The sequence below is a fragment of the Balearica regulorum genome, chromosome Z (assembly GCF_011004875.1).
Source record: "Balearica regulorum gibbericeps isolate bBalReg1 chromosome Z, bBalReg1.pri, whole genome shotgun sequence".
NCBI classification, from domain to species: Eukaryota; Metazoa; Chordata; class Aves; order Gruiformes; family Gruidae; genus Balearica; species Balearica regulorum.
In genome coordinates, this window is record NC_046220.1 from 46,028,480 (window position 1) to 46,047,969 (window position 19,490).

At 42.2% G+C, this 19,490-nt stretch overlaps 1 protein-coding gene across 2 annotated transcripts in view; it reads left to right on the top strand.

Annotated features, from left to right (window-relative positions):
• MAMDC2 (MAM domain containing 2) overlaps nt 1–19,490 on the top strand; it is a 60,862-nt gene continuing 41,372 nt past the window's right edge. The window contains exons 1-2 of one of the 2 annotated variants that reach the window (XR_012833147.1): nt 1–577; nt 717–830. Coding sequence is in view for 1 of the 2 variants with exons in the window: in XM_075740895.1 (XP_075597010.1) it covers nt 547–577; nt 717–830 (145 nt within the window). In the remaining variant the exon portion in view is untranslated. The remainder of the gene's footprint in view (nt 578–716; nt 831–19,490) is intronic. The other variant, XM_075740895.1, reaches the window with a different exon arrangement.

The window sequence follows — 19,490 nt, forward strand, 5'->3', positions numbered from 1 at the left end:
GCCCTGGTGGGGTGCGAGCTGCTTCGTCCTCTGCAGATGGCTGTGAGTGGGCATCTTACTAATGAGTACAAATATCTGATGCGGGAGTACATTAGACGGAGCCAGGCTCTTCTAGTGGTGCCCAGTGATGGAAGCAAGGCTGTGGGCACAACCTGAAACACAGGAAAATCCACTTAAGAAGCACATTTTTACCGTGAGGGGGTGATGCACCTAGGCAGGTTGCCCAAAGAGGCGTCGGCGTCGTCCCCATCCTCGACGACCCTCCAGCCCCAACCGCCCTGACCGTGGGGGAGCGGCCGGGGCCGACCCCGCTCCCAGCCGAGGGTGGGACGGGCCGCCCTCCCGGGGTGGCCACGGGCCCTCCCCGTCCCTCCCTGCGGCCGCGGCTCGTTTCCCTGCGCCCCGCCGGGGTGCCGAGGGGCCGCGCTCAGCCCCGCCACCGCCGCAGCCCCGGGCTCGGCGCGGCCGCGCCCCCGCGCTCCCGGCCGCCGCGCCTGTCGCCCGCCCGCCCGGCTGCCGCCAGCCCCGACTCCCCCGGCGCGGAAGATGCTGCGGCTCTGCCTCCTCGCCGCGCACGGTAAGCGATGGCGGGGGACGCGACGCCCCCCCCCCGCCCGCCCGGGGCGCGGGGTGGGTGCTGCTCCGCGGTCGGCGGCCCCCAGCCCGCGGTCCCCGGGCTGGCCGGGCCGTGACGGGGATTCGCTTTGTCCTTGCAGCTCTGCGGCTCGCCGGGGCCGCCTTGCTCTCCCCCGGGTCGTGCGCCTTTGAGGACAGCGCCTGCGGCTACGAGTGGGACTACGCGCATCTGCCCTGGGCGCTGCACGGGGAAGGTAAGAGCGCTGGTGCCCCCCGGGCGTACAGCCCCCCCCCCCAAACCCCGGGTCCCCGGGCGCTGCTGCTGCTCCCGGGGTGCACCTTCCGCCCGCCCGTGCCGCGCTGCTCAACTTTGCCGGGGAAATAGCCGCCGTCGGATCCCTCCCGTGTGCAGTTTCGGTCTCTGGGTGTCAGATCTGCAGGCGCTGCGGGGAGGTGTCCGCTCCCACCCACCCCAGGCACAGGTCTCCCCGCAGGTTTCTGCAGGATGCCTCAAAACCCTCCTTCCTATTTCTTTCACCTTCTGTTGGGAAAAGGTGCCTTTTATCAAATCCGTTGTAGGTAATTTATCCTCTTCCTAGAAAAAACTCATCTGTCAAATTCCTATTAAGCTGCATTATTGTCTTTCCTAAATATATTTTGGCTTCTACTGTAGAAGTGGATGCATTTTAAGGGCAGGGACAATCTTTGTGAAGAGTATCTTTACAACATGCTCAGTTAAGGCTTTTCTCAATTTTATGGTACATACAGTTCAATAGGAAAACAATAAGCATTAGTCTTTCAGTAAGTTGCACTAGACTTTACTAAGAGTGACTGCCGTTAAAGGAGAGAACAAAATCCAGTCACTGTACAGAATTTCCATGCAACTGCAACTCTTACTTGGTAAGTTTTTAGTGTAGGCCCCCATTTCTGACAGAATCAATATAAACAAGCCAAAGACTAAACAAAACTAAATACAACATGGTTATAACTGGGTAATAAAATAATTTAGTTTTGGCTACAATGTTGTTCATAAAGTGAAAGTTGTGCTCACACAGTAGAAGGGACTATGTGTCTAAAAAGTTTTTAAGCTCCAAAACAGGTGCTGAGAATAACGAAGAGGTGAGTACAGATACAAAGAGACAGACACCCCTCATGACCCCTCATCAGTGCTCCGTTCAACTGGCTGGTCCAGTTTTGTCATTCCACTAGTTACTCTGTTGATAATGAAGCTTCTTTTTTTCTTCTTCTTCTTTTTTTTTTCTTTTTTTTTCCTTTTTTTCCTTTTTTTTATTTTTTTTTTTTGTTTTCTTTTTTTTTCTTTTTTTTTTCTTTTTTTTTCTTTTTCTGATTTGTTCCCAGTTCTCACATATCGGACTAAGTGAACTTAATTGTTAATTTTTAGATTAATCACTAGGGTTTGAGAATGTACAAAGAGTGCTGATTTAGATAAGGCTGGGAGGATGTCATGATTACAATAATTGCTTTTTCTCTTCTTCTTTTTTATTTAAATATACATAGATTTTACTGTATTTTTGAAGAACTAGTGGAAATTTAGTAATCATCTCTGCTTTCCCAGCTATGCCTTTTAACATCATGCCCCCTTAAGACGCCTGTCCTGGAAGTACCACTTCCTCCTTGTGATTAACGAGGAGCCACATGGTAGTGGTATTGATTCAGCTCCAAGGGACTGTCAGAAGCTGGGAGTAATACCTACAGAAATGGGTGTGCATTACGTTGTGCATATCCACACTATGGTGCTTTGAGAAACAGGGGAATTTGATCAGAGATTTGGATCATCAGCAGCCTTTTTTTTGGCCCAGAGAACACTATTTTGGTTGTAGTTTGATTTTTCAATGTGACGATAAGCATATCGGTGACCACACAGCTTCTGTCATTGCAGATTTCATTTTTCAGAGATATGTAACTGAACTGTTATACTCTGGGAGGATATGTGGTATACCAGCTCTCTTAATAGGCATAGTTCTGTCAGCATTTCCATTATAAACCTTTTTTCTGCAGTCTGTAATTTAATCATAGTAACTCATTCCATGCAAACATTTGGCGCACAATGTATTAGCCTTGTCAGAAATACATTCGTAGAGTCATAACTAAATCTAGTTGAAAGTAGTTCATCCAAATCTATGCAGCAGGTCTGCAAAATCAGTCATCCTTAGATGCTCTTTTACTCTTTTTTTCTAGTAAAACCATGTGCCCATGTCTGGGCAGCACCAGGCCCTGGTATTTGCAGGTCAGTGTATGTCCATGTGGTTATTGACTGGCACAACAGAGGAAGTTAAGGATAGGAGTGGCATCTTAGCATTGAATTGTTCCACTTCTTGCATTGCTTCAAAATTGTTCTATTATTTTAAAATATTATTTGTAATATAGAGTTATATACAGCAAACCTCTTATAGAGATTATCCGATTTGCAGTGCAAGTTCTTTCATCTTGTAAATCTCTCAGTAGTGTGGTCATGTGCCAAACTGTCAACATGATGTAAATATAACTAAAATCCTGCCCAGAAATTTCCACTCCATACTTGAAAGTTTTCTGCCCGGTTGCCAAGTAAGCCAGTATCTTATGAAGGGCCAGGCACAGAAAGGAAGTGTGAGGCTACATTTTGCTTTTGTTTACAGCTGTGCATTCCCATTCAAACCAGTAGGTTTCTAAGGTTCAGCTGCTTTTTAAAATGTTTCTGGCTTCTCTTGAGTATTCTGGCAGTTCTAGGATAAGAGATTTTGCACGTGTTTATCTTTACCATTTTTATAATTGAAGAGATTTTAAATTTTTTTCTTTTAGCTGAAGTTTTGATACCTTTAATTGACTGGCATTTTAGGGCCTATTTTAGTCAAGTTCAAAAAGAAAATCAAAACAAACTAGTCCGTGTTAAAATGGATAGCTGTTTCACTCTTTACTGCTTTACTCAAGACTGGCAAATCAGGCCCTAACGAAGTGGGTGTTTGTAGGATACCAGCTACACAAAAAAAGAAATCAGGCATTTTGCCATAATATCTGTCCAGTGGACCTATGCTCCCATAAACTTCTGTTTCACTGAAACCCTCTGTAAGCTCTCTCACATGAGACTGAGGAATAGGACCTTCAAGTATAAACATCAAGGTGCTCTCTTTAACCATTAGCTTTTTGAGTCAGCCAAGTGCTAACTCGGTGTTTGCATTTTAGAATTATAATGTTTTTTAGCAATTACTGTGCAAAGGAAAAGGTAAAATATAGAAACAGCTGAGGATATAAATTTCTTGTGAGTTTACCTATGGCTGAGAAGCACGCCCAGCTGAGGACATGGCCCAGGCTGGGTAAATACAGCGTCATGCTTGAGGCAGCATGTTTCCTAATGTGCCAGCTCTGTTTTCAGTGTAAGCTGGGAAATCCCATGCAAACGTGATGTTCTTCATGAAGTGGGTGTTTGTAGGATACCAGCTACACAAGAAGCACAGTAATGCTTTTGCACAGGAAAAGGCTATCATCATGTAATCCTGGTTCTGAAATCTGATGAGCAACAGATGAATTTTTATGTGATCAATGGACCAGTGATAAAATCTGTAAGCATTAAGTGATTTTCTAGTACACGTATATCAAGGTGTCAATGGTCCATTTTAACTTCAGAGGATTTTGGCCTTTTTGCTTTCCTCCCAGCCCTGTCCAGCACAGAGCCAGCCATAACCTGACTGTAACAATATCCTGCTCATAGCATTATTATAGATAAGTTTCATTAGACATGATAACTACGGCAGGTATTTTCTGTGACTCTGGCCAATGTTTACATTTTTGCCAAGAATAGCTGTACAGCATTTTGTGTGCCTGTGTCTGTAGGTATGTTTTGTTCTCAATCTCCCTTCATTTTAATAGAGACCCTTTTAATAGAGCTAGAAATAATGTGCATTTGGGTTGTCAGCTCAAATTTGGACTAAGAGAGTTTGCAGTGCTGCATCTGTTTGCCTGGATTTAAGCTTTAGATAAGAAATTTGTCTATTACCACTGAAAACTATAGGGAAGGGAGGCTGTTTATATCAGCAATGTGTTCCAAAAAGCAAGTGATCATTGTTAAATGTGTCCATGCGCTGCCAGTTGCACTGGACTTGGAGCTATTTTAGTAGTAGTGGCAATGGGTTTTGTACAGTTATCACTTTGGATAAGTGGAGTGTTGTCAAGCAACTTTCTGTGTCAATCTCCTGTAATGAGCTATGTGGCACTGAACTGCTAAAGCTATAACTGGTAGTTGATACAGCCATATGCATTTGGCTTTTCTACGATCATTGGCAGCTTTCAATACATATTTTGTATGTGTTGTTTTCCTTCTAGAATTCTGGAAGTGTATACTACTTCAAATCTCATGTCTCCAAGGATTTATTTTAATAGCAGACATTTCAGAGGTTTTTTAACGTTTTCTCTTTCTGCAGTATTCCAAGGGATACTCATCCTTAAAAAGAAACAGATTTCATTCAGACAAGTGATGTAATAAATTATGATGTATTTAAAAATAGCATTTAAAAATGCTCGTTAAAACATTCCTACTTTTTGCCTCATTAGTACAAGACTCCCTTTCTGTGATACACTCAGAATGGGCATCCATTAGGTAAGAGTTTATGGTAAGCAGGTAAGCAAGCAGCATCACTAACAACAGTGTCAGAAAACTGAAGTTTGTCTTTTGGGACATACTTATCATATAGCTGCACTTTAAAATGGTTTTAAGATGGAAAATAATTTCAAGAGACAGGACAGCCATCCCAGGGCATCAGATAAGTCAGGCATGAGGGAGGCAGCATAAGGAATCTCAAATCTAAACATGGCCTGCATACCATTTAAATAGCTTGTATTTACAGCTGTGCCATGTGACTTAAAACTGACCTCTTCTGACCTAAGCTCTGTAGTCTTGAATGCCACATCATTTGGTTGTAATACGCACAGTAATGAAACAGGTAATCACTGGTGATCTGAGATTTTGTTACACAGCAAACTCAGTTCATATCTGATGTGTGCTGTGTCTTGGTCAGTTACAAACCTAATGGCAGGTAGACTGGCATGTCTGTAGTCTCAGTGTTCTTTCTATCTGCAGTACTTTCCTATACATAGGAAAGTAAGCAATTTTAAAATGTAAAAAAAAGATGTGACATTGCTGGCTTTGTACAACCCTTAGATGAGACAAGTGGTCTCACCTGTTTGTGATAACTGTGGAATTGGGAGCAAAGTAGAGGATAATTCAGGGAGACTTGCACCAGCTTGTACCTAGCTGCAGCAGAAGCAGGCTGGCATAACTCATGCTCACTCGCTGGCAAGGTTTTCAGCTGATACATCCACCCTGCCATGGGACCTTATTGGTTTGCGTCTCCCAAACCTGTAGCCTGGGCATCTCTGCGCTGAATGCCATTTGATGGAGTGGAAAAGCCATTAGAACTTGCACACAGACTGTTTTGCCTTGACCTGATAATTAAAATGTTTGTCTTTCTGGCCAAAATGGCTCCATTTGGAGTGGCAGCTGTCCTTCCTAGTCACTCCCAAGGGGCGAAGTGTGTATGTGGGGGCAGGGAGTCTGACTCTCACATACTTCTGGTACACTTAGACTCTTGTGTTGTTCTTATTTCTCCTTCACCTCTGGTGCCATTTCTCCTGCATGCTCCACTTTGACTGCTCAGCCACTACTCTTGTGTTAGCAACTCATTTCTTCTTGCTGTTTTCTTGTTCAGTCTGTCAACAGCAGCTGAGCAGTACTGTGTGTGAGTAGCATTCCGCCTTGCTCCAGCCTTGCCCTTCTCTTGCTGATACCAGAAGGAAATCTGAGATTTTGCTTGCCCAGGTTTAACTTCTGCCCTAGGCCTTTGGGCAATAGCATTTTTATTGAACTATGCTCAAATTACAGTTAATAGCATACTTTTTGCTCCTCTTCAGAAGCAGATCTTGTGCAAAAAAGATGGCCAAGAGCACTTTACGTTCATGGAGGCTTCAGCAGCAGGTGCCTGTGTGTGACACTTCTGATAAGTCCTGACGTTCCATTTGCAGCAGCAGAACAAATGAATCCTAAATTGTTATCAGTAAGTCACTGCGTGAGAGACGAGTTTCAAAGCATTCCTCTTCCTCCACAGGATAGTAATGTTCTCAGAAGTGTATTTTCACATACAGCTGTTAGTGATTCAGTGCTTAGAGTCAACAAGCTATTTTAGTGCATTTTACACTGAGCCATGGAGGCTGGCCACAAGAGAGGGAGGACAGCTGTTATAAAATTCATGTTTACTGAATATACCTGCAACTCTTGACAATAAGCTGGTATTTGTTTTGCATGAGAACAACTGAAAATAGATGATTTCCTACTAGAATTTGAAAAAAAAGCAAAACCAAACCTGTAGGAGGGCAAAAGAGTGCTTGGGAGTGGTGATGAAGGCCAAATCACCTCAGTCAAACAAATAACTTGCATGTAACCCCAGAGGAAAACTGATTCCCTCCAGGGAACACAGTTTGTTACTCATTAGTAGGGTGGAACAACTTCTAGGATTCTCTACCACTGATACAGCACTGTAAGCCACACTTCCTAAAAATCCAGTTGCACTTCACATTTCAAAATGCTGTATGTTTACATGAAAAACTTCTGTGTGTCTGTGTATCAGCCGCTCCATATGAGCCTTCAGCTCATTTGGACATCACCTGGGCTAGCTTTGATTTATAATGCAGCTGCACGTCTTGGTTGCACAGCCTACCCAGAGAGACTACGGTTGCACCACTGCAGCTGGCATGTGTAGGCAAGGTGACTATACCTGGAGTTTGCCTGAAAGGCTGCAGGCATCTGGGCTTGTCTCAGTCGAATGCTGGAGGGTGAGGTACGGCTTCCCACCTGAAATCACAGCTGCTGTGGCTGGCTCTGATGCAGATGGATAGGAAATCAGTCTAGCTTTGTACTGTTATGTTCTCCATTAAAAGGAAGTTAAATTAAAGATTTTCAGCTTCTGTTATAAAGAGGGTGGACCTTGCAAATATCGTTGAAGTTTGCTGAAATAATACAGGTACAAACATACAAATTGACTTGCTGAAAAGAGCTAGAAATATTTTCAATTTTCTGAAAAAATGAGAGACTTTAATGAAACTAAAATTTCTTTTTAAGAATTTCAGCGTGCATGCATGGTATGAGTTTTTATATCAGTAAAACTGCTGATAAAAAGTATAAATTACTTTTTGGTCATTGAGCTGATTACAGTACATATGTGATCATCCTGAAAATGAAGAGGAGGGCCAGTCATTGCCAGTTCATTTTTTTTTGAGGCAAAGGAAGATATTTTCAGCACTGTCAATTTTCAGTATAAAATTTGGAGTGAATATGGCTCAAGATCTGTAGTGAGGAAAAATAAGTTTGCATTTGTGCTGAAGTATGACCACAGACATTTCAGAAGCATTTCTGCTGGTAAAACAGGACTTATTTGTTCACCTTGCATATGATACAGACTGTTTAGAGTTGCAACAGAATCAGCCTGAAAATGCACTAATAGTCATCTTACATAGGATGCTATCAAGTGGAAATCTTTGAAAAAATAAGCCGAACACAGTTACAATTTATTGTCTTGTGTTCCTTTTTTTTTTTTTTTTTTTTTTTTTTGGCAGTTCTCTCATTATTTTATCTTCTGAGATTGTTCATCCCCAGCCACCTTGTGCAAAAGCAGTATAGGCAATGCTATAATTAGTTGACTAATTAAACTTAGCAAACAGGGTCAAACCTAATACCGTTACAGCTGAAAAAAAATGCTTTAAAAAAAAAAGACATTTTCCTTTTTCATTTTTTACTCTCTTAATATTACTTCATAACAGTAATGCAACAGAAGACCAGATAAAAGCCCAGTGTAGTCATCTGTGTAACTTCATACAATGCTTTGATTGCTTAGAAGCCTGAATCATTGAAGCATATTTTATTACTCCCATTCAAAAGAGTAAGCATCTTTGCTCCATCCCTTCTCTGTAGCTCTAGGCAGCTGAAGATTCAAGTCTGATTATTATAGCCCTTGTTCATATAATAATAAAGCCAAAGTTTCCTACAATTTTATGTAACAATATAGTGCCTGCCACTTTAAAATGTTCTTTTATGAACAGAGTATTTATTCTACACTATGGGGCTGTTCCTCCAACACATTTTCTTTTGGCAAACATGGCTCAATATGAGTATATTAGGCATCTCTAGTAGTCTCAATAATTATGTTGCTGTACTTTGAATGTTGTTTTAAATACATGGAATTTGTAGACCCTGCAATCAAAACATGTCTACTTTCATAGCCAATTTTATATTCGATGAACTATGTTTCTTCCAGCCTGGAACATGGGGTTTTGCCTTTCAGTAACTACATGAACATGGCTTGAGAAGCACATGGAAGAAGGCTAGTGCCAGCAGGTAGGATGAGTACTCCGTCTGGAATAGGAAACTGAAATATGGAAAGGATGCAAACATAATTTTAATCATTGGGATTTTATGGCTGTCTCTTCACTCCAGAGTTACATGATGAGATTGGTGCCTGGCTGTGAGAATCCGGACTAGCCCCACATTCATATAATTAACTGTAAGACAAAGTCACTTCTGAGTTAAAGTTTTCATGGGTACTGCAAGACTTGTGAATGCTGGAGGGTCCTTTGGGAGCACATTCCATGGGTTTTTTTGGGCTGTGGTAAATTGAAGTGGTCCAATTATTTTCCATTATGTTGCAGAAAAGTCATCCATTCTTCTTGGCACAGGTTGAGAATAGCAGGGTAGAAGGGAGCCATAAGTCCAGGGACTATCACAGGGGGGAACAGAGATTCTTCATTGCATGTGGTAGGGGGGAAGATATGTCTGAGAAATAGTGTGGGAAGGCTGAGTAGGCAATAGATAGTTTTCTGTGTCCATGCAGCTATCAGGCCATACCAGTAAATCGCCCAGGAGTCAGCAGTCCTGCCTTCAGGAGGGAGCCTTTCAGAGTTAAAACCCATGAGTTTTGCCTTAATTTGTCTTCCTTGTATTTTTTGCAAAGTGATGATAATGCTGACTTTCTTGGGGAGTTATAAATAACACTTTGACTTTTCCCTGAGTCTTTATTTCCTGTTTCGGATGTTGGCAAGTCTTGGATGGCATGTCTGTATTGCAATGACTGGGTATAAAAGCATCTCAGCCAGAAAATTTTGGATAGCACCTGGATTTTTGAGCTGCCTCTGATAAGCTTTCTGTGTTCAGAAATCTCTTGGTTTACTTAAGTTCATACACATATTGGGGAGAAAATATGTAAATACAGTGCTGGGTATTAAGGACTTCATGTAGCAAATCTGAATGGAGAAAAATACAATAGAAAAAAGTGGGAAAATCAGCTTAATTTTCCTTTAAAGAAAGGTTAGAACTAATGAGCTTAATCAATGTGTTCTGTGTTTAAAAATCTTTCTGAGGCAACAGTGATTATTATTATTGTTTTTCTATTGATATTTGCAAGACTTTGTATTCTTTAAAGTGTAGTTAGTCTGGGAAGATAACTCATGTTGCTTATGGGGATCACGATTTACAACCAAGATGTGGGTGATACAGAAACAGAGCTGCCCCATGTCACAGTGGCTCTCTCTGCATGTGGGCTGCAGGTGGACAGTAGAAGTGTCCAAAGGCGTACTGAAAAACTGTTTTCAAAGGGGCAAAAATTAATTTGTCTCTTTTGTCTCTTTGGTGTATAAAGGCACTGTAACTGAGATCAGTTTAGAACTATGAAGTCTAGGCTTCTCTTGCTGGAGAGCTGGAAACTTAGCTTCTGAGGCTGTAGCATTATAAGCTGTCAGAAGCGGAAGAACAAGGAAAGAGGGCTTCCAGTCTTCATGTGAAACATTTTCAATGCTTTTAGCACCTGCTTGCATTTCTCATACCTGGAAGTTCCGTTTGTGGTGTGTTGTGGGTTTGGTTGGTTGGTTGGTTGGTGGTGGTGGTTTGGGGTTGTTTGGTTTTTGTTTTTTTACTTTCTATACCTCTAAGATCCTCATAGAGAAGCTGATGAAGTATGTGCTGACTGAGCAGAGATGAGGTGAGGATTGAAAACTGGCTGAATGGTTGGGCCCAGCCCAGAAGGTGGTGATCACCAGAACAAAGTCTAGTTGGAGGCCAGTCACTAGCAGTGCACCCTAGGGGTCAATACTAAGTCCGATCCTGTAAAACATCCTCATTAACGATCTGGATGATGGGGTAGAGTATATCGTCATCAAGTTTGATGATGATGCTACAAAACTGCAAGGAGTGACTGATGCACCGGAAGGTCATGCTGGCCTCCAGGAGGACCTCTGCAGGCTGGAGAAATGGGCTGATGGGAATGTCCTGAAGTTCAACAAGGAGAAGTGTGAAGTTCTGCACTCGGGGAGGAACCAGGCCATGCAAGGATGTATGCTGAGGGCTGCCTCTAGAGGTCCCTTCCAACCTCAATGTTCTGTCATTCTGTAGTATCTTCATTTTTTTGACTGAAAGCTAAGAAATACCCGACTGCAGTGGTCTTTCAAAGAGATCTCCACCCACAATGAAGAACATGAGAATTTCTGGCACTTTTTATGGTAAGAATTAAACAGAATAGTCACATGTATGTCAACATGCCTCAGTCCATTTATGTGTATATGAAATCTCTGCACCCTCATTCAAGAGAAAACATGAGATTTTGTTGTAGGTCCCCTGTTCGATAAAGGATCTCCTAATTGTTGTTAGCAGGATATGGAGAACTTGTTCCTTACTGGTATTTTTGGGGCTTGATTATCATGTACCTAAGTTTTTCCAGTGCTCATGGCTGCAAGATTTCATGGGAAACACATAAGCTAAGGCATAGTGCACTCTGAAGCATTTTGCAAAAGGGTCTGTTCTTCATAATTTCCTACTTTTTCAGTAATTTCCATTTGAAGACTTCTTGTCTTTGGTGTGTGCTGTTTCACATGTGGTTGTTATGCTGAGGAAGCTTTAGGAAAAATAGTTCTGCTCCATCTAATCACTCTTGGCAGATCATTCTACAAATGAACCTCCTTGACTGAAAGTACTGTCTCACAGCTGTTTAGCCAAAGTGAGCTGAGTTCATTTAAGGCCATACAATAGAGCTGACAGTAATTGGCACCATTGTTTAATGGAGTCAGCAGGGAGGCAGGCGAGTGAATGGGTATGGACTCTGCATTGCTGTCAGCTCATCATAATAGGTTCAGGCAAGTGCCGAAGCAGATGTTGTCTGCGCTCTCTGCCTGGCATCTGTATGGGAAATAGAGGCCGTAATTCTCCCAAGCTATGTATCTCCAAGCTGACCTGCAGTTCATTATCAGTATTTATTACTGTTGCTTGCTCTTAGCAAATCCCATCTCCTCTCCTTCCCCCATGTGCCAGGTGCCTAGCGTACAGAGGAGTGTATAACCTGCCTTAAACGTGTACACGCTTGTGGCAAGCAGTCAGAAAAATTTAAAAGCTCTAAGTAGGGATTGGAACCAGAAGGCCAGAGACTTAGAGACACATTTCCATGTGTCAAGCCATGCTTCACAATCTTCCAGTCCAAAAGATTGAGAGCTACTCATCTCATCCCAGGAAAATCATCTCAGTACCCAAGTGTCAGGTGATAGCCAATTTTATCCCATCAGTGGGAATCTGTCACAGAGCTCGGATGACACTGTTTTTATATCTGTTTTTATATCTCTCCTCTACACTGAGTCATTTTCCATTATAGAGCTCTATAGTTTTGTGCCATCCTTAAGAATTCAGTAGAAAATTTACTTGATACAGGCAGCAAGAAAATGAGGAGCTTTTAGTACTTCTCAGGCTTTCAGCCATAGCTTGAGCAGCAGTATACTCGCATAGCTGTGAACAAATTTGGAGCCCTCATAGTAATCAGAAGATCAATGGTTAGGGTTTTCCTAAGTGTAAACTAATTTGCAGTTATTTAAATTCCTAAGTCCTTGCAAAGAGAGGTAAAAAGCTTCCTTGAGTGCTAGAGTATATATGCATACACAGATGAAAACTGCAAGTACAATCATCCTGGAAATAAATATGTTTTTAAAAAATGGATTTACTTGATTTTTTTCCCTATAGAGATATGCCTTGGAGACATGATAAAGCTCAGGGCACAAACAATGATAAAATCTGTCAGTGTGAGGAATAAAGTTTGTTTACAAGTCTGCAGTATACTGGTTTGCTTAATGTCTGCATCTGCAGTCGCATATTCAGCTTCATAGCTTCATTACTGTCAGCAAACCAGTTATTAACATCTTCGTTTATATCCTTGAAAACTTATGTGTAGCTATATGAATGCTTCATTTTAAGATGTTGCTTTAGCATTTCAAGCCAGATGACTTGTAACATTTTAAATATACATACAGATAGCTAGGCAATGCTAATCTAAGCTGTTGCTTTGTATAGGTTTAGTTAAAGTTTTTTAACAAGCAGGAGGAGTTCAAAGACATGAATCTTTACTAGTTTCTATATAGTCATTGCTTTGCCTTTTAATTCTTGCAAGGCTTTTTGCAGAGGGATTTCTTTCCTGACCAAGAATATTCTTGTGTGTTTAAGTGGAAACATGAGAGGATTTATACCAATACCAGATTGTTCTCTAAATATAGCCACTTCTAGTGCCTATTTTAAACTGAGTGTCAACCTGGAGAATTATTAGGGCAGTAACTGCAGTTTGTTTGAAAAAGAAGAGAGAACTTTGCTCAGTGAAGTTGTCATATATGGAAAAAAGATGAGCGGTATGTGTAGCTTGAGCCACCACATGTAGGTAAAAAAGCAAAGAGCTGTAATCAGTGTTTGTTTTTATATGAAAAAGCACTCATGACTTTGGAGTAGACTTCACAGCTGGTGTGCACTGAAGCCAGAAATAGATGATCAATCACCCCTTACTAGCAGAGGACTCTAATAATCTTTTCCTCAGCAGGGTCAGCTGGATCTTTTTCTGTTAGTTAGCCTTTCCAGAGTCGCTTAGCTTTTGTGCAGTTTATTTTTGATAGAACATTTTGTGGTTTGTGTTAGGTATGCATCTGGAAGGGACTTTCACTGCTATGCCTTTAGTCAACCTGCAAGTTAGTCCACTATTGTTATAGCCACTTACTGCGAGATTGCACGTGTCACTCACTTGTCAACTTCGGTATCTCTGTTTGCTACTCAAGAGAGAGAGACAAAGACAGAGAGGGAGGGCTCCAGCTGAAGCCTAGAGCAGTAGAAGTTTCAATATAAGTCCACAGTTTGAAAATATTCAAGTGATTCTGTGAAAAGAGGAAAGAACCTGAATCTTTGAAGCTTGATGGAAAATGAAAATGTTGCCTGCTGGACATCTGCAGTAGGTGAACCTCCTTCTTGAGGCCTTTTCTAATTTGGTAATCGTACCATCCTAGTTTGTATAGTGTGTACACGACCTGTATAGTACTGTGGGAAACTCTTGAGAGGGAAGGGTGGTAGTCTGAAAGGTCCTCATAATAATGCATCACTGATAGAAGGCGGCAGCCTGTAACATCATTTGGAGGGAGATGTTTGCAGACTGTACTTGCACAGTAGGTCTGTACATTTTACTGGTGACTCTACTGACATGTTGCTGAGGAAGCTGCATGAAGCGCATGGGAAATCTGCTGCAGGGTTTCCATTAGTGCTCCTATGGTTGCTGTTATCCAGTGGGCTACCTGAAGGCTACAAGAAATACAGCACTGCAAGGACATGGATTAGAATCTAGAGCAAAAGAGGTTGTCTGAATTCATGAAGGCATTAGATAGTTAGACCACAGTAACCTCTCTGTTGAGAGAGGTGTGCTAAAGGAGTCCAGGTCAAATAGGAATCGATATGCACCAATATTTTATGCTTCATCTAGAGCCTCTGCTTTTCAACCTTGTTAGTTCTTCCAACATTTTATGTAGATGAATTGCCAAACAATAAACGTTAAAATTTTCCCAGAATGTCAGGAGAATTATAAAAATTATTAAATACTGAGTCTCTATCCCAGCTGCTTCTGTTGCCTGTCATCTGGAGCTGATAATACAGCCTGATGTCAGTAAGCTGTCTGCAAGTACACATAGCCAAAGAGCAATAAGCTGTGAGGGAGGATGAACCTGCTGTGTGCAACTTCAGTGTCAGAAATGAGCATGGGATGGGTTGTTCAGTTCCAGACTCTTATTCTGGAGGTGAGTACATTAACTTATTCCCTTGTCAGATTCAAATCAAACTGATTACATAGGTATTACTTAAAAAAATTGAATTTGTTGTTATCTTCAATTATGACATATTTATAATTTTCAACTAACATTAATTAATTTATTTTGAAATGCTAACTGTAATGAAGTACTCTATACTAATTGCTGTTTTCTCCTACCCCAACAACTTATTCCACAATTACATTCATATTTAATATTATAGAATCACAGAATAACAAAACAGTTTGGGTTGAAAGGGACCTTTCAAGCTCATCTAGTTCCAATCCCCCCGCCATGGGCAGGGACACCCTCCACTAGACCAGGTTGTCCAAAGCCTCATCCAGCCTTCCAGGAATGGGACATCCACAACGCCTCTGGGCAACAGATGCCTGTGCCTCACCACACTCATGAAAAATTTCTTCTTTATGTCCAAGCTAAACCTACTGCTTTCAGTTTAAAGCTATTGCCCCTTGTCCTGTCACAATAGACCCTGGTAAAAAGTCTGTCTCCATCTTACTTAGAAGCCCCCTTTAAATATTGAAAGGCTGCAGTAAATTCTTCCCAGAGCCTCCTTTTCTCCAGGCTGAAACAACCAGAACTCTGTCTTCATAGGAGAGGTGCTCCAGCCCTCTGATCATCTTTGTGGCCCTCCTCTGGACCCACTCCAAAAGGTCTGTGTCTTTTTTGTACTGGGGCCCCCAGAGCTGGATGCAGTACTCCAGGTGAGATCTCATGAGAGCAGAGTAGAGGGGAAGAATCACCTCCCTCGACCTGCTGGTCACACTGCTTTTGAGGCAGCCCAGGATATGACTGGCTTTCTGGGCTGCAAGTGCACATTGCAGGCTCATGTCCAATTTTACATCCACCAGTACTCACAAGTCCTTCTCCACAGGGCTGCTCTCAATCCATTCATTCCCCAGTCTGTACTGATACTGGCGGTTCCCCTGACACAGGTGCAGGACCTTGCACTTGGCCTTGTTGAGCTTTGTGAGGTTCACATGGGCCCTCTTCAAGCCTGTCAAGGTCCCTCTGGATGGCATCTCTTCCCTTTGTCATCTGCAGACTTCCTGAGGGTGCACTCGATCCCACTGCCTATGTCATTGATGAAGATACTAAACAGTACTGGTCCCCGTTGGACCCTTGAGGGATACCAGTCATTACTGGTTTCCATTTGGACATTTGAGCTGTTGACTGTAACTCTTTGGATGTTACGGATGGCCAGCCAGCCAGTTCCTTATCTATCAAATCCGTATCCATCAAATCCATATCTCTCCATATCAAAGGTTGTTCTCAATATCTGAGAATCTTCTGAAGTTACCAAATGACTGCTACTTTTGAATGTCGCAATTAATATTTGGCTCATCTTGACCAAGATCTGAGTTTTATTGAGCCTCATTTTTATATTCAGCTATACCAGTATGTGTCTTTCATAGCTGGCACAGAAATACACTCCAACAGGTCTGTTTGATGAATACAGTTTGGTTGCAGTGGAATTTGCTTTGTGTTTGTTTACATAATTCTTAGGATTATTGTCTGTTCGCATGATCTGTTGCCCAGGTTTCTATATGTTGTAATTCTATGGCAACACTTGTACAAATACACAATGTGACCATATACAAACTAAAGCCAAAGTTTCAGCTCTCCTGGAGCAGAAAGTATACTTTTCAATTACTGTTTATTAAAAGGCCACCCTGAGGCTGAATTCTAGCACCTAACTCTGAGCTGTTCTGGAAGGGCATTCAAAAAGGTGAGCTGTGATTTTATTTCAGAATTCAAGCCATGGTGCTATACTAAGAATCTCCTTCATCATTTCTTCTGCATGAGGAATAAATTACAATGTTAACCAGATGCTGTCAAAGCATGCCCAGTTTGGTTTATCTCACATTTGTTTTGATATAACCAGGACCTGGTTATCACTGTTGAACTCCCAAAAGAAGGGTAAGCATCTTTAAAAAGTGGTGTCCAGTTGCTTTTCAATAAGGAAGACTTACTCAACTGTTTCATTATCCCGTCAAATGCCTATCTACCCTTTTCCCCTGAAAAGAAAGGACATGAATTTCAGAGGTTAAATATGCCTAGAAGAAATAGAAAATGTTGATGATTTTGGATCTCCTGGAGATTCAGCAAACCAGTAAAGAAGGTAATGAGCCTGACGGGAGAGACTGCATTTACGCAGTGTGCAAGTCACACCAGCAATAGCAAACTTGCACACTGTGTTCTGTAGGTGAGTGCCTAATGGGGAATGTCTTCATGAGTTTTAACCACGACAATTAGTCAGCAGGGAATGAGTATGTCTGCCTCAGATCCTGCACCGGAGGACTCCTTTCCTGTCCAGATGAGGTTGCCAACTGCTTCTTGTGACACATTTCCTCCATGCCAAAGAACAAATGTCAAATGCCAAGAGATCTACACAAAGATGCAGTGGGTTTTGGCAGCTGCCTGCCTTCTGCCTGACACTGACCTGCCCGTTTGCAGACCTCTTTGCCATGTAGTGATTTCTCATCGTCTGGCAGGCTGCCACGGCTTTGCTTAATACAAGAGAGAATTTAGCTTGTGCTTGCAGTTTCTCTCCAGTGGTCCACTGGCAATCCCTTGGGCCATGATTAAACAAACTTTTCAGTTGATATAGTTTTCTTTCCTCTTTTGTATCTGATGTAGAATTTAAGCCCTCATACATTACTGAATTACTTATGGAGGGAGATACAAAGAAGTAACTACAGGTTTTTTTCTCTCATGAAATAGCTGAGCAGAGGTTTAGCTACCCAGTTAGATCTGTTTTCAGCAAGCCTCTGTGGGTTTAATTTTCTTCTAACTGGGCTTTGTGTGGCGCAGGGATGCGGAGGATGAGGGCAGGTTTAAAATCCATTGTGTGCTTTCCCTGCTGGAATCAGTCAATATTGTCCTGAAAAAGCTTGGTTCTCAGGTCTGAGAACAGCTGGGGAGCAGAGCCATCTTCCTCTCCAGAGGGTTGCAGGGACAGCCACGGGCATTTCTTGAGGCCAGTTTCCTGACCATTAATACTCCTATAGTTTGCCTCGAGAATCTGAAGCATTACAAAGAAAAAAAAATCCTGTATTTGCAAATCGTGAAGATATTGCAGACTTTTTGTTTGTTTGTTTGTCTTAAGCAGATTTTTAAAAAGCCAGCATGAGGAAAAAAAATCCTGTGGAAAAGAAAGTAGAACACTTTTAAAAGTGAGGAAGTAACCATGTACATGAATATCCCTGCTTGGTTGTTTTCTTTGTGATGTATGCTGTATCCCTTGCTCTCTAAAGCTTTGTGTGCTTTTTTGCTTTTTAAAAATTCACAGAAAATTTAGTTACCTATTTGCATGATGTATTTTATTTATCTGCCCTCCCCCCCTTCATTAAGGTCTTCTTTTTTAAATGAAAAAAAAAAAAATCTATACAGTAAAGTTCTGGTTGCAGAGATCCTGTGAAATTACATTTTCCTAAATTCTGACTGTGAAGATCTTTGGCCTTAGATGGTTGTCATATACTCTGTTGGCTTGGATCAGCTTCTTGGTAGTGTTAGAGACCAGCCTTTTGAAGACTGGTGTGTGAGACTTTGTGTATTCCTCCCTGAGAGCACCATAGTTGTAGGAATAATGGCTCGGTGCTTCGGGTTATTTTCAGTATCACACATTGAAAAGTTGTCTTCTCCCCCCCCCCCCCCAAGTTCCCAACGGTCATAAATATTTCCCTTGTTTTCCAAGATAAAACTTGGCAAGCAGCTGTTCTTGTGGCCTAGTTTACTCTCAGCTTTTGAGGTGTGGAGGAGGAGCAGCAGCTCTGGGAGTTTCACCCTCTCTGTGCTGTGGAAACAGGTCTTTCTCCTGCTCCACAGTGAAGGGAGAGGCTGGGGACGGTGTGAGGAAGCTGCAGTGATAACATATTTCATGGCAAATAGCTCTTGTATGTGTGTTGCAGAGCAGCTGTCAATGCTATTTGGAGCGGAGTCTGGAAAAGACAGTCCTACACCCTCACTTTTAAGAGACGGGCTGCAGTGTGGGCTTGCATATGCATGAAAGTTGAACCCAAAGTAAAGATTGTGGAGGTAGTCTAATCACTTGTTAACATTTAATAAGGAGCTAATTGCCTCTGTAATCCCCATGATGTCCACTGATACTTCTTGTACAACCAAGTACAACCGCAAATTTCTTGAGTAAACAACGAGCTTTCCCTGCTGGCAGCACAAGTTTCTGACTCTGCAGGGTAACAGGCAAAGCTGGTGGGATCAGCTGCTGGGAAAATTTGAGACTTGAAAATGTGTTTTTTAACACCGGCGTCAAAGTGGTGTGTGACTGCCAATGACCAGCCAGGTGTGCTGGGGCTGCTGCCGGCGCTGGCCAGGGCTGAGGGCCCTGCATGGGAGTACGGGCCTGTGCCCCAAGAGAGCTCCTGGCTCCGGTTCCCCCCAAAGGCAGCCTGTTCACAGAAAATACTTTTCCAGGAGAGAATTCACTGTTCCTGGGGAAACTGTAAACACACAGAAAATGTGTTGGGACCAGTACTGAACGTGTTCATTGACACTGTATGAACTTCAGTAACACCTTCAAGCATTCCAGCATTTGCCTTGTCTGAAATAACTTCTGAACTATACTTTATGGCAAATACGACGCTAAAAAGCTTTCTGAGATAAACTGGACTAAGCACTGTTTTTAGAAAGACCACACAGAGCTTGGCAGATAGAGCAAAGTTATTTCTGCAGGGTTTATTTTCTGCATAGTTTATTTTTATTTAGAGTAAGTACGAGGCACATGCTGCTCTGTTGGACTCATTTGTTGATCCAGCTGATAA